The 16,109-nt window shown below is 28.8% G+C and overlaps 1 protein-coding gene across 1 annotated transcript; it reads right to left on the bottom strand.

The window, feature by feature from the left end:
* Window positions 1–94: 94 nt before the first annotated feature.
* On the bottom strand, window positions 95–12,049 carry LOC123275041 (obg-like ATPase 1). Its single transcript, XM_044742934.1, has 11 exons — window positions 11,921–12,049; window positions 9,653–9,834; window positions 9,516–9,576; window positions 8,293–8,420; window positions 5,958–6,133; window positions 5,079–5,156; window positions 4,868–4,965; window positions 3,499–3,639; window positions 1,825–1,921; window positions 1,598–1,720; window positions 95–338 (listed from the first exon to the last, which is right to left on the bottom strand). Exons 2-11 carry the CDS (start codon window positions 9,831–9,833, stop codon window positions 228–230), a joined length of 1,194 nt encoding a protein of 397 aa, XP_044598869.1. The 5' UTR covers window position 9,834; window positions 11,921–12,049; the 3' UTR covers window positions 95–227.
* Between the last annotated feature and the right edge of the window lie 4,060 nt (window positions 12,050–16,109).

Here is a 16,109-nt window from a genome sequence, read left to right as displayed (position 1 = left end):
TACAAAAAATAACTTATAATATTGGTAAGAAAAAAATTTATTATCAAATTTCAAGAGTTAAATTGGTCAACATAAAAAAAAAACAATTGAAATATTTAATTGATAAATTTATATTCAATAGAAACTGTCGATATAGTAAATATCAATTGACGCTCGCAATGCAATACCAAAAAAAAAAAAAAAAAAAAATTATGTGTGGCATAAGCGTAAAGAAGATTAGCGTGTTATCATTTTTTCTTGGCATCTTTCAGTCCAGCGCCGGCGTTAAATTTAAATAGTATGATATCACCATCATCAACAACGTAATGTCTACCCTGCTGTCTGTATTTTCCTGCTGCCTGTAATAATTAACGATAATTTGTGATTAGATATTTCTGTAAGCTACCATTATTCATTTATTTATTGCACGCCTCATAAGCGAAGCGTTGAGGTTGTGATCTACTCTCGACATTTCAGAAAAAGCAGTTTTCTCGAAATTGAAATTGATCTTTATTATTTATATCGCACTTACAGATTAATATGAGTACACTTATATCAAGTCAAATAATTTGTCAGGTACATAAAATATATTTCAATAACAATTTTTTTATTTAAGGAAGTATGAGCGCTAGGCGGGGTTGGGATAGGTATCGACTCCAGCGCGGTAAGGGAAGAGCAGTAACCATATGATTTTTCTCAATATATCGATATACATTTAACATTTGCTAAGGGCGGCATTTATTTTTCTTTTAGTTAATACACTTTAATTAGTCGGGCAAGTGTAAATTTTTTTGAATTAAATTCATCACTAATATATTTACTTTCATCTATAAGTTTTTTAAAAATATTCACCGACAGTTTTACGAGAAAAGTACAGAAATGTATCAATGTTTGGAGGTTACTCCATAAGACCAATGTTAAATTGCTCAACTTCAAAGTTAATTATTTATTTTAATAATCGGGCAATCTCTTTCAAATTTTCGGAATTTGTTTAGACATATCTAAACTTCATATTAAAAAAAAATCAAGCCTTTTATCAAAAGTTGTCTTGGTGATCGTACTTCCTTAACATAGTAAATAATAACATTAAACAATCTTTTCTGGACGTCCGTGTATGAATGGAAAAAGTAGCAGGAAAATTGGTCGAAAAAATGATGGTACCGGAATAATTTTTTTTTTTAATATCTAAAGTAACACATGACCGATTTTCTTTATTAATATGAGCGTTCAATTCACTGTCGTTAAATTATTATTTATAAAAAACTAACATATGACTGTAAATTTTTTTGTATTTCTATCTATACATTTTTACTATAGTATTTACTGTACTTTGTATTTACTGTACTTATTATTTTGTATTATTTGATGATGGTCCTGAGGGAGCCTAGGCTCCAGGACTAAATAAACGTTTATCTATCTATCTATCTATCTATTTTTTTTCTCACTTTAGAATTATGGCGCTACTAAACCATAGTAGAGTTTTCTGTTTTTTATTATTTTGTTTTTTATCTTTTATTTTAATCAATTTTATTGTGAAAAATGAGATTATGAGGCGTGCACTTTTGGATTTTTCAAACTTTTTATTTATTTATAATAATAATAATAATTTTTTAAGTACCTTGACTGCAGCTTCGGAACCTTCATTTTTAAAGTCCTCAAATTTCATGACTTCAGCCATGATAAAACCTTTTTCAAAGTCCGTGTGGATCCTACCGGCAGCTTGAGGCGCTTTTGTTCCTTTCTGTCATTTTCATTAATTGTTATTAGGTTTTTAGAATTTAAATTTAATTTTTTTTTTTTCAAAGTAATTATTGTTAATAATTAATAAAATAAAAAATGACAAACCTGGATTGACCAAGCTTTGACTTCATCATGGCCAGCAGTGAAGAAATATTGCAGTTGCAAAGCTTTGTAACCCTGGACAATGATTTTCTCAAGCGCGCTGAAAAAATAAAAAGCAAACAATTGTTTTTCAATCGATTGAAAAAGGAAACATTTAAAATGTAAAAAGACTCATCAGTTGAAATTAGTAAAACTACGATTGGTTCACTAATAAAAAAAAAAGAAATTAAGGAGCGGTAAAAAATTTTCTTTACTATTTAACTGGTAAGTCTATTGCAAAAGAGCAATAGTTTTAAAAGCGAACTGCTTGACCGTGAAGTATGATTGTCTTGGACTAAACATCGTCTAATGACAGGGTATACACCCTACGGAGAAAGATAGTGAGAGTGAAAGGGAGCGAAAAAGTATAGAAAAAAAGGAAATAATAAATATCTAGAGAAAGAAAGAGAGTAATTGAATGCGGACCTTTAGACTTCGGGACTTCAGAGAATACACATAAACCGAACGACTTAATACTGCACAATTTTATCATTCTGACTAGAGGTTTTTGAATCGCGCAGGGAATTAGTAGTATTTGAGGGTGAATGGGCAACCCGGTGATCTTGTGGTCTCTAAAATAAAATCATTTCAGTCTTATGATTACTAGTTACTGTTGTCTTAGTCATAGAGTCACTTTTGATGGGCATCAGTAAGCATTTCAGCTCGAAAAATAATCTTCGTTCCCCTTTCGTAGCTTCTTTAGTTTCATTTTATTTTATTTTGTTTCAAGACAAAAATTTTACCGTCATTGGTAGTATCAATTTCCGTATTATTGAATTAACTTTAAAAACGTAAAATAAAAAACAAATAATAATAGATGACGAATATCGAAATTTAGGTTCTTAATTTGTTAAACTACTTCTTCGAATCAATTTTATAATTATTTTAAAACTTTAACTGTAATAGTATTTGACCTATATTTTCAATCGAAATGGTCAGTTACGTCGGGAATTCGATCGACCAATTATTCATGAAGAGCTTAATAATACTGACGGTAAAAAATAAGAAATAAAAAAAAAACCGAAATGGTTTTTAGAAAAATAAATCTGAATCTGAAGAAAAAAAAAAAAGGGAAAAGGGAATAAGTAAAACAAGTCGTACATTGCAACCCTCTAGCTATAGATGACCCAGTGTGGATGATGATTCAGAGACGGCATTAAACGCATTATTATAGCTTTCATCGCGAACCACCCGAGGTTTTTATGCAATTTAACAAGAATTTGAATAACACTGTGTGCTAAAAAATATAATGCTTCTTCTTGGCGAATGGCGAGTGAGTAAATGATCCCGGTTTTATAGATTCTCAACGAAAGGGATATATAAGTCTAGACATGATCTGAGAATAAGAGTATAAGAGTATAGGGGAACCCTTCCATTATTCACTAAGCCGGCAGTTCGTAAGTATGCTCGACGAAGATGGTGCTCACTTAGAAACTAAGCTCGAAAAATTTCGTGGGAACTCGTATATATGTTGCATATTACATATTATATATTATATATCTGTATGGATATTTTTATCAATTATAATTTATGGAAGAAAAATATTTTTATTGACCGTTTTGCGGCCATCAAACTTTTAAATTGTCTTGTTAATTTTATATTTTTTACCTTCGCGTTCAAGTACTTTTAATGACTCACCTCGTAACTTTAGATTCCTCAAAGTACTTTGCGCGTTCAGCGTCGTCCATATCGATTACTTTGTTTTCAAAAACACCGCTGAAGGGTATCAGTGTTGCACCAGGGTCATTTTTGTCTACCCACTCCTTTATTTTTATAAGCCTGTTCAAATAAAATTACAAAAAGTTATTAATAATAATAATTAATATTAACTCATTTTCTATTAAAATATAAAATTGATTAAAACTAGCAACCTTGCAGTCACTATGTGCCGTGACTTGTGAACTATAAATACATAAAATTTTGCTTTATTAAATAATTACTTTTGGTAAATTGCACTGTAATTTTTTAACTATTGACGTTTTTAAAGATATAAGCTCATCCCGATGATACACTCATCAAGAGCTTTCATTTGAGTACCCACATGCATTTTTTATATATTTTTCATATATACATATATATATAATATTTATAAATATAGGAAAAATTAATGTGGATACTTAAATGAAAGGTCTTGATGAGTGTAACATCGGTATGAGCTTATTATTTATATCTTTAAAAATGTCAATAGTTTACGAGATACAAGGTCATTTCTTAATTATATTTCTAGAGATAGAGCATTTTCGAATGCAGCCTAAATACTTATCATCATAAATTGACTATTGGTGAAAATGATATGAAACCATGAAAAGGCACAACTCCAGGTCAAGACTTCCAACGATATCAAATTTAACCATAAAAACCTATTTTATCATAAAAATACACTGGCCAAAAAATTTTGCTTATTCTCTTAATAATATGGATATGCAGCCAAAAATTGGTAAAGATTGACAAAATAAAATTATAAGTCGACAAGAAATATCATTAGTGTTATTTCAAAAAATTACCAGCTTTCAAAATACTTTATGAATAAATATAATCGACTGTTATTGGACTACTGGTTCCAAGCGGTTATTATTATCAATCGTTATTGTTATTAAGCTGTATAGTATTAAGTAAACGTCGTTTGTGTGATATCAGTTTAGTATTTATATGTATAGCAGGACAGTGTGAAACATTAATGCACGAAGGACGATAGCACGACATGTTTTTTAGTTTCGTTGAAAACCAATAACGCCGGTATATATAGTATATATTCTATGTAAAATACGACGCGTGCATTTTAAATTGTTCTGTGAATGCATTTTCAACAGTGTACTCACGCGGTTTCGGGTTACAAAGCTTTCATGGCGACAAAACACATTTATATGGGTATAGTAATAGTAATAGGGCAGTAAAAACGTTAAATAAACTTTCATACGTTGCGTATCGATTCTACAGAGACAACATATTAACTTTTACACACGATAAAAATAAAAATAAAATAGTAAATTATATATTTTTGACAAACCATTTATTCTTCTTACGAATATAATCCTTTTCCGAGAGATTCACCAAGTAAATTACGGGCTTCGACGTCAAAAACAAATATTTATTGAGCACGTCGATCTAAAATGATTATTTAACATCAAAATAAAATTTTTTATAAATTATTAAATTGAATTAATTTAATATTAATTAAAAAAAAAAAAAAAAAAAACAAAAAAACAAAAAATACGTACTTCATTAACACTCCAATCAGCAAATCTGACTTGTTGTTTTTCTTCTACCAAAATTGTTTTGACTTTTAAAAGAGTGTCCTGCAATGATTAAAAATTATAATTTTATTTAGTGAATTTATATTTATTAAAAGGGTAATTTAAATAGCTTGGTAGTTAAAAAAAATGTAAATTGATCTTGATCGTCTTTCAACTCAAGATACATTAATGATTATGATAATAAGCTCTCGTATTTATTCGTACAGGCTTATATTTTTGTATACAGCTGAGCTTATTGGACATGCAATTCTCCACAGTTGAGTAAGTGTCATTATCTTTATAAAGTACCGATTTAACAGAGCGTGCAGGACTACAAGGTGGGGCTTGTATAAAAAAGCGTTAACTATCTTCAACTGGTATATATTTTATATATGTATATAAATCAGAAAAGTATTGTCGAAAACTTGAAAATAAACTGCAATTGCTAAAGTAAGCTGGAGTGTATTCTTAAAGTTGATTAGTCTGAGTAACATTCTATTCAGAGTTCAGAGTTTATTAGTTCCGAGAAACGTCGAACGCCACCCTTTTAGACCCGTACGAGGTTATTAAGCGCGCCATATTTGCGATCTATCGAAGAACTTGTTATTTCAGAGTGGCTCAAAAGCGATGTACTATTTATTTAGATTTGTTTTCGTTTTTTTATTAGAAAAAAAAAAGATTGGAAATTTTATTCGTGATCTACTGGCATTACTTTTAAATTAGCTTTCAAACTTTGTTTTTTAAGCTTTGAGAATTTAATTGTTTTGTTGGGGATTTCAGTTGTTGAAACATGTTTACTTAACATACTACAAGCATGAACAATGAAAAAAAATACTGATAATCGAATACAATTCGATTACTTACATATTCAGGCTTAAGTTTCTTGTCATTACCGCGTACGACTAGTTTTTCCAACTTTTCCAGATAACCATTGAGCATTTCAATATCCTTGAGCCGCAACTCTTCGCAGATTATCTCAAGATCTCTTACGGGGTTGACTTCGCCTTCGATATGGGTAACATCGTCGTCTTCAAAAGCTCCTAAAATAATTTTTTCAAAAAATTTTATTTTAAAATTAATATTTAGAAATTTTTGGGGTTTCTTCAACAAGTAAATTATTGTAGATAAAATTTAAAAAAAAAAAAAATCTAAAATGTAATTTATAAAAAACTATAAATAAATTTTTTTTAAAAATATTTCCTGAGTAAGAATATACATGTGTTCACATGTCATGTGACTGATTGTCTGACGCGTACTCACATGTATTTGCAATAACCTGTAACTCGAGTGACTTCTGTTATTCTAAAAAAATTATTTTGATAATTTTTTATAAGACAATTAATTGAGTCTAGTAATTTAAAATAAGTAAAAGTATGTCGTATAGCGTAACATGTACAACATGACTAGATATATATGTATGCAAGGCTAGAGTGGTTTTTGATATGATACGAAAACGTGTATTGGAGGTATGGTTTTTCATCTAGAATTGTATGTACTTGATGTAAGCCTTGTAATAATTGTATATTTTATTTTTCATATTGTACAGAGCCTGAGGAAGCTATGAAATATAGCGAAACATTGCGTTTGCCAATGCTGTTGATGTATTGATGTTCATTTGATCCTTTTATCCTCTTATATTTATTTTAATTTGAAGTATTGGATCTTAAAACTAAATAATTAGTAATAATATATTTTTTAACCCGTTGAGGACACACATCGAAAAAATTACGTTGAGGACACACGGGGTCCAGTAGACCCCACTCAGCAAATCAGTTCTAATTCATTTCCTATGTGATGTATTGACTTATAATTGGCACCAAACTTTAATATAACATTCCCTCTAAATATCTACTAGCTATTTTTAATTTATAATAATTCAAGATTATTAAAAAATCATTTAGAAAAAAAAACTAAACTTTTTTTATAAAAAAAGTCGCAGAAATTTTGATTTTTACGATATCGAAAAAAAACCGACGCCATTTTATTCGGAAAACAATATATTTTAAAGAAAAAAATCAATATTTAATGAAGTTTGAAAGAAATATATCTATTCTGAAGTTTGAAGTTACGAATTTCGGTCAGTCGCTTAAAATGATGCTAACAGCATGGAGACCTTTGTGACGTATCACAACTTATTGCGTAGATTTCAACCGATAAAAGATTGCACGCTAAGACTCATTTATAAATTTCCTTCTAAATTTAAAATTGCCTCAAAGTTAGCCTGGGGTCCACTGGACCCCACGTATCCTCAACGGGTTAAATAAAACAAAAAAATGGTCAAATATCTGGTAATTGTTAAAAAATTTTATGGACTTTTATTCCAAGTAAACTTTTGATAAAAAATGAGATTGTCTTTCCAAGTAGACAGTTTACTTATTTAAACAGAATATCATAAAACTGAGAGATAACGGATAATGGCGGTAATGAGTAATAAAATAAGGTAATGAATATTAAAATAGACAAAAAGGAAAAAAATTGACAAATGGATACAAATAACAGAGTCGAAGAGAAAACATCACGCACAAGAGACTCGATCGTGTAACCACGACAATTAGACGTCCAAGTGACACGCAACCGTTATTGACTCTCTAATTCAATTACTCGACACGTTTTCCGCACTCGTATTTATCTTTTATTTTTTTTTTTTCTACCCAGTATAATTCCGCAAGTAGACACTAATAACCCGTTATTTCAATAAGCAAATACGTTTCTTGTGATGTGCGTCGAGTTCATGAATGTGCAGTACGGTACTACACGTAATGCAACTCGAGGGGTGAGTTCTTTGCGTCTAAACCTCGACGACCCTTGTGCATTGTCGGAGCGGACGATCGTGCAAAGTTTCCACATGAGAATTCTACCGACAAATGAAAACTTTTTATGAATGAAAACGATCAATACCGACTGGATATGATAAATTGCAGTCTACTTTAATTATACGCCGTAATTGTGATATGCATAATTGGATAATTATTATTTTCTACCTCATTTCTCGGTAAGAGATCTATATGCAAGTTTAGTTTTAAAAATTTCGTTTAATTAATTCAAACATTATCTGCTGTCGCTTTACTTGGAGTAATGCAATTATCAACACGGAAAATTTCTCACCGCTTGTTTGTTAACTCAAAATATAAAAAAAAAATTTATAATTTTATAATTATTTTTTATCTTAATAAATACTTAATTATAATAAAAAACCTACGGCATAAATGATAGATCGCATCACAAGCATTGATATGCGAAAGAAAAGCATTTCCTAATCCCTGTCCTTCGGCAGCACCTTTGACAAGCCCAGCGATGTCGACGACATTCAAAAATGCCGGAACTTTGCTGAAAAAAAAAAAAAACATTAAAAGCAAAAAACATTAACAATCGTTAATTAATTACTTTAAAGTAAAGTATCAATGCATCAAAAAGTAAAATTACTTTTCAAGTAACATAATTAAATTTCAATACCATCATCATCACATTCACCCATCGGGTTACTTTATAACTGAGATCAAAGGGCCGAGCTGACGTGTGGCCTAGATTAAGGGTGTCGTAATATAAGAGAGAGCTTGCGCTGAGTTTAAATGCAGAAAGAGAGACAAAATAAGTGAAATTTGCAATGACAATGCATTTAAATGCTAATGTCGACCTCATTAAACAATTAGTCTTTGAAGACAAGCCTCAGTATAGTAATACCCCAGTATGTGATACGTGTAGCAAGGATGATGGGTGCTGATTAGTTGGCTTTTGTTACGCTGTAATATTGTACAACACGTGGCTTTAAACTTAAATAACTGCGAGAATTGGGCGTTAAGGATAAAGTAAACTTTAAACTATCACATACATTTTATACTTTGATCTACTGCTGATTAACATTACTTTCATTTTTAAAATCAAACAAGAGTTAACTCAAATATTTACTGCTTACTAGTCTCGTGTAAGCTTTAGATTTTAAATAAAACTAAAATGTTGAGCTTGACGTTTGACGTTCAAATATTTAAACACGTCGTTAGTAAATTTAAAAATGTCACGATTAGATGTCTTCTGCATGACAATTCTCGGTGATCGGTGATCGGAAAAAATTAGTATACAATGGTGTTGGTAGCAGTAAAATTTATGCATGTATTTGTCGATACAAAAGTCGGCTCTGATGGTATGTGTATCGTATATTTTGGAGATGAAATTCGGGATAATCTACATTGCAGATCACGTTTTGTGGAAACGTGACCCTCACCCCCTCTGCTGAGCTGGATAAAGGCAGTCGCAGCAAAGATGTATGGAAATTGCGACAGTTATTCCGAATAGTTTCCTCTACAAGGACTTTAGCATGCATATGCTTCACATATATTTAGTTTATTGATTTATAACTTTATATTTTTGCTTAAAGGATGTTTCAGTTTTAAAAAATAAAAATTTAAATAATAAAAATAAACTCACCTGACGGGTTTGTAGTACTCACACAGGTAATCGAACCTCGCATCAGGAACTGGAACGCGACGTGCTAAATAAATATAAAAGGTTAGAAAAAAATGAAAAAGTGGAAAAAAAATCTCAAACGCGGAACTGATACTTATTTTCATTGGGATCGATGGTGCAAAACGGAAAGTTTTCGGCAGCAGCTTGACTCTTTGTGAGGACGTTGAAAAACGTAGACTTTCCGACGTTGGGAATCCCGACGATTCCGATCTTCAGGTTGGTGCCCACTCGCCCGATCAGCGGCTTCCGTTCTGGCTCCTCGACTTTCTTAGGAGGCATTCTGTGAATAATACACGGATAGCCTTTTTATATTTAAGTAACTACTATTTATTTATTATAGGGTGTTTCAGACAAAGCAGACGGTACTAAAAAAACCATGGCTCGAAGCAACCTACGAATGAATCCCAGAAGCATTTGGACACTACTCTACTTATCTAGGAATCCATAACTAAAAATACGAAAATTATTAATAATTACAGTGGTATCAGTATAGAAATAATCGGACAGCATCGGTTGCATTGAAATCGGCTACTTATATACCACATACCACTGTATTAGAGTAAATGAATAGATGCGAGCTCCGTCACTTTATTATTACGGCCGCTTCTGCTGCCAATTGATGCAATCGTTTCCGCGATCATTTTACGATTTTAAACTAATCACCTCCGGCATTATTTCTACCTTTAATTTTTCTTGTTTTATTTTAAACTTATAAATTTACAGTCTTATACTTAAGAACGTAGATTGCTTCTTCAATTTATTCTTTATGATTAATATTTATACTTTTTTTATACAAAAAAAATATTACTTGAATCAGAAAAATTCTTAAGAAGGTTTTTGAGTAAAAAGATATTTTTGAGACTCAAAAAATTTTTTCTTTCATTCACCAAATTGTTATTAAAAAAAAAAAAAATTTTTTTAATGTGTTATAATATGAATAAATATTTTTTTGTAATTTAAAACGATTTATTAAATTTGTTATCGTTAATTCATACTTTAAGCTCCAGTATTTTTTTCCACTTCAATTTCTTTACCTTTCTTTTAATATATATGTATATATCTAAACATTTAAGTATATATGAAATACCTAGGGGGTATATAAAAAAGCAAAGTTGACTGAATGCGCGGTTTTCGCTGAATATGCGCTCGCGGTGACTAATTATATTAATGCGTACGGCATCGAACGATAGCAGTGTTTACCGCAAGATTACCGTTGGTATCTCTGGGGACCGCGAACCAACAGTTTGCATCTTCTCTTGGGTATCAAACGATAAAACCGTGCAGAGGTTGGCTGGGGATACAGGACGGAGCTGTTGCGGCCGCGGGCGCTGCTATCAAAGTATAACCCGAGAAGAGAAAAGGACGGCAGACCCGCCACCGAAGAGTGCACCGCCGCGATATACGTAGAACATAAGGCCCACAATAAGGATACAATGAAATAAGAATACCACGAGGATGAAGAAGGTTACACGGGGGAGGAATATGCCGGGTAGAGGCTTGATCACTGGGCATCGCGACCACGAATCACCGGCATCACGCCGAGAATCCGCAACCAAGCCCCAGGCTCCCAATCGGCCACCGTCTCTTGTGATTCACCGGCTTCTTTTCTCCCCACAAATTTCTTTGCTTTTTTTTTGTCTGTTATTATTTTATAACTTTTATCAACAACTTTATGGAATTTTGTGTTTATTAAAAATTTATTTTTTTATTTAATATTTAAGTTATTAAAAAAAGTTTTTTTTTCAATTTTTAAATAAAATTTTATTTATTTTTGGACAAAAGCAATTTTCTACTAAAAAAATTTTTTTTTTCAATTTTGCTTCTATTTTTTTTTTTTTAATAAAATTTAAATTAAATTATTAAATATAAGTTAATGAGATAAAAAATTGTTTATATTTTTTGAGAAATAAAATTTAAATTAAATTATTAATTATTAATCAATAAAATAAAAAAAATTTTTTCTATTCATAAAATTTAAATTTATTTATTGACTGAAATTTTTAAACTGTTTTAATTCGCGCGTAACCGACTTAAGCGCAGCCTAACGGATAATTCAAAAAATAAAATCACAGTGTATTCCACCAGTACCAGAGACCAGATTGAAGAACATAACCTGATGTTGCGAATAACAATTAAATAGTCTAATTAAAAAATCCTTAACGCTATTTTAATGTATATAAATTAATACAACAATGATAAATTAATAAAAGTTATTTTAATATAAGTCATTCCATTAAATATTAAATTTCTATGAAATGAATTATCAGTACTCCTTATAAATAACAATTTAATTTTTATTTATTTCGCTTCTGAGAAAAATATAAATGAATAAAATAATCAAATGAGTAATTTAATATCAAAAATACCTGGTATAAAAATTGAACAGACACCGGCAAATGTGAGTATATAAATATATAAATGCTCAACACAACGTGTGAGGTTTCGACGGCACTACACACGGCACGGGAGAATGTGACGTCACGTACGAGGTTATTTTAGTTTTTATTTTCTGTTCACAGGATTCGGTCTTATCTACGGACATTAAAGAAGAACTCGTGAAGATAAAACAGGTAAAGTTCATGTTTTCAAACAGATGCATGAGATATATATTAAGTAGTAAGTAATAAGTAGTAAATACTGCATTTTTATTTATTGCATATATTTTTATTTTATACTTGAAGTTAATTTTTTATTAGAAAGTCGGACTTCTGGTATGAAAATTAAATTAGCCAACATCTAAAAATTTTCAGAATTTTTTTATTGAAAAAATTATAACAAAAAAATAAAAGAAAAATTTTATTTGTCTAAAAAGTCTAAAACATTGTAAAATGCCTTTTTATTTCATGAAAATTAAATTAGCTAACACCTCAAAATTTTTATAATTTTTTTTATTGAAAAAATTATTACAAAAAAATTGAAATAAAAAATTTCACATGCAGAAAATTAAAAAAATTATACGTGCAATTTTTAAAAAGTATTTTTTTACTTGTAATTTAATTGATAAAAAAATCAAGAATTGTTGAAAGTTGGCTAATTTTAGTATCATGTTTATTTCAGTATTATAAAATAGAAAATTAATTACGTCTTTTTTTTAAATTTATTTACTAATTTTTACAATAATTTCCTTGGTCTGAAGTTCTAAGTAGATATTATACATACTTTAAATTTTATCTTAGAAATATCTCTTTCAGTTATTGAAAGCAAAAACTTCCCGATGTTTAGAAATTTCATTAAAATTTTTCAAGGTATTAAGGTACTAGAAATTTGCAGTAAAAGTTGATGAAGATGATAATTGTTTTAGAAGAAAGACATATAAATCTAAAATTATTATAAATATTGTTGATGGCAAGTAATACTTAATAAATATTCCCCGTAAACAACTGAGACAAATGAAATGAGTTCGTGGAAGTATTAAAGTAGTGGTTTGATCTACTAGAAAGTGGTCATCAAGAGAAGTTGATTGCGACTTAGTCGCGTTCACAGAAACTATAAACACGCACAATCCTCTACGTAGGAAATCGCGGCGCGACTGCTCAGGTTAAAAAAAAAATCGTTACTTTTTATTTTCCACCTTTGGCTTTAATTGGTAATAAAATTATTAAAATAATTATTATACTCATTAACTTTCTTCAGGCAGTTGTTTATAGCAAGTACAATGACATTGAAAACACTATGGCTTATTATTCCCATAAAAAATTACGTATGTGATGAACAAACTGGATTAATAATCAAGTGTCGGTAATTGGAGGAATAAAAAATTAAATAAGCAATAAAAATGATACAATTTTGTTATTTTTATTTAATATACATTTCATTTTTATATAAGTGGGCTTATTTGTATTCTTCTGGTTTAGTCACTCCGCAAAGGTTTCTCCGAATTTACCCGCAATTATTTACAATTCGAGTGAGAGATAATATTTAAATTGCGAGGGAATTAAATAAAAGAATAAAATATGCCTGATGGCATCGGAGAGTGTGTTTAATGTCTGTCTTGACATAAAACTCCAGACGCTCCTTTGCTTTTTTTTTCGTTATTATTTTATAAGTACATAGGTACGTATATGTACACGGTACTTTTTCTGAATAGTAATCACTTTTATTTTAATTTACGAATTATAATAAACAGAAATAAAATATTAATACCATTGGAACGAATTAATAATTATTTTATTAGTGAATCGTGAATTCATAAATACAAGTAACAAAAAAATATATTTAAATTTTTCTGCTTACAAATATTTTCCTTTACTTATTTGTAAAAAAATTTTATCTTTTTAGGGTAAATGTTCCAGTAGTTGACCGGGCATCAGTAGTTGACCGCTTTCATAAAAAAGTCCAAAAATTATTATTAACTGAATTATTTATGACCCTAAAATTTATTTTTAACTATTGTTGAACTTATAATCATTACAATGAATAGGTATTCCAAATATTATTTAATTTTTAGAACATCGAAAATAATTCATGAAAATTTTTCACTGCATGATCTGACTAAAATCGGTCAATTACTATAGTAGAGTATCCGAGAGGCGACTACATGTTTTAGTTAACAAAAAAGTTTCTATTAGGTTAATCTTGCCAAATTAAATTCTGAAGTAGTCTTTAATAGTTTCTTAACAAATCTTTTAATAAGATTTGACAAAAACAATCAAATAAATACCAATTCAACGACCGGTCAGACACTGGCACAATAAAACACCGTTGTACCATCAATAAATGACTTCGGTCATCTATTGGAACCTGCTATTTTTCAAACAAGTTTGGAAAATCCAAAAGTACACGCCTCATGACGCTCATTCATTTTTTAAGAAAAAAATTAATTGTGTAATTGATTAAAAAAAAAAAAATTATAATTAAGTAGTTTCTAAAAATATAAATATGTTTATGTGATAATTTCATGTTTACATAAGTGTTGTTATTTAAAATAATTTATAATTATTAAATTATTACTAATGAAGAAGTATTTATGCTTATTGTTTAATGTGTTTCAAATAAGATGATTGTTGAGTCAAGTTTAAATTTGTACACTGATAGAAGAATTTATTAGCTATTAATAATTTAATTTATTTAGAAGGAAAGAGTACATTTATTAATAGTTAATAAGTATTTATTTATATTTAACCAATATTTATTAACAGTTAATAAATATTTTGTTGAGTGAATTTGTGTTTCGCTTGCAATGTCATATGTTACGAAGATTGCTTATAAACAAAAATCATCTTTACAAATTATTTACATTAATTATATTATTTTATAATAACGTTTACTGTCACATACCAAATTTTATCACAGCTCATAATTATCTTTTATATTTTAAAATATTAAAAACTTTAATTTATTTAGTGAATTGAATTATTATCATGTATTCCAGCTGTAGGGTTATAAAAAGTGTCAAAAGAAAATTGCTATTTTTGCTTTTGATTGTAAATAAATATTTGTTAAAAGTTAACAAATATTCATTAAACATTAATGAATATTTATTAACAGTTAATAAATCGTATTTAATAAATAATTTATAAACTGTTAATAAATATTTATTAAACCCTATGATATTAACAAACATCATTAAATATAAACAAATCCTTCTATCAGTGTAACAAGTTTAAATATGAATTTTTTTGTTGATATTAGAAATATATAGACATAATTTTATAGTAATTAATAATTTATTTTAAATAATAGTTATTATTTTTAATAATTGCATACATGTGCCTCAGAAAAATGTTTTGCTTTTGTCATTATTGAATCGAAGTTTAATTTACTATAATCTGTTACTTTTTTATTATTATTAGTTTTGTTCTAAACTAAACGAATCTTGTTTACTAATAATACAAATCTAATTTAAATAAATAAGCATAAAAACGTTATACATCAAACATAAAAAACTAATTAAAATTTACAAAATAACCAATGTTTGATAATCGGTCAACTACTGGAACACTCCGGTCAATTTACTGGATCAAGCCGGTCAACTACTGGTGTTTTTATCTTACCTGCATTTAAATGTGAATTTATATGTAATTTTATGAAAAATTCGAATAAATAACATCACATATCAAAAACTTGAATATTTAAAGTTTAAATAAACTTAAAAAAAATTTTTTTTAGCGTATAATAATTAAATTACGATCAATTGAAATGCCAAAAATCCTTAATCGGTCAACCACTGGTACATTTACCCTATCTATAAATTATTTTTTCATGACAAGCAAATTTAAAATTGTAGATTAAATTTTTCTAATAATTTTTGTTAATAAAGTAAGTTAAAATTTCAAAGCCAAATTGACACCTCGGAACATTTAAAATCCACACAGTAAAAAATTTTGCGTCATTGCGTCAAAAAATTTTGTGTTAAAAATTTTTATGTTAAATATTTAACACTTTTTTGTGTTGATTTAACAGAATAAATGTTAAATTTATATATAAAAGTGTTAAATATTTAACACTAAGTTTTTTGACGCAACGACGCAAAATTTTTTACTGTGCAATAAAACGATTCTTCTCCTCGCAGTTATGAATATTGACCAAGTTAAATATTTTATCACCTGCGATTAG

This window comes from Cotesia glomerata, linkage group LG1 (assembly GCF_020080835.1).
Source record: "Cotesia glomerata isolate CgM1 linkage group LG1, MPM_Cglom_v2.3, whole genome shotgun sequence".
NCBI classification, from domain to species: domain Eukaryota; kingdom Metazoa; phylum Arthropoda; class Insecta; order Hymenoptera; family Braconidae; genus Cotesia; species Cotesia glomerata.
Note: the sequence above shows the minus strand (reverse complement) of the source record. Positions and strands in the feature narration are given on the sequence as shown.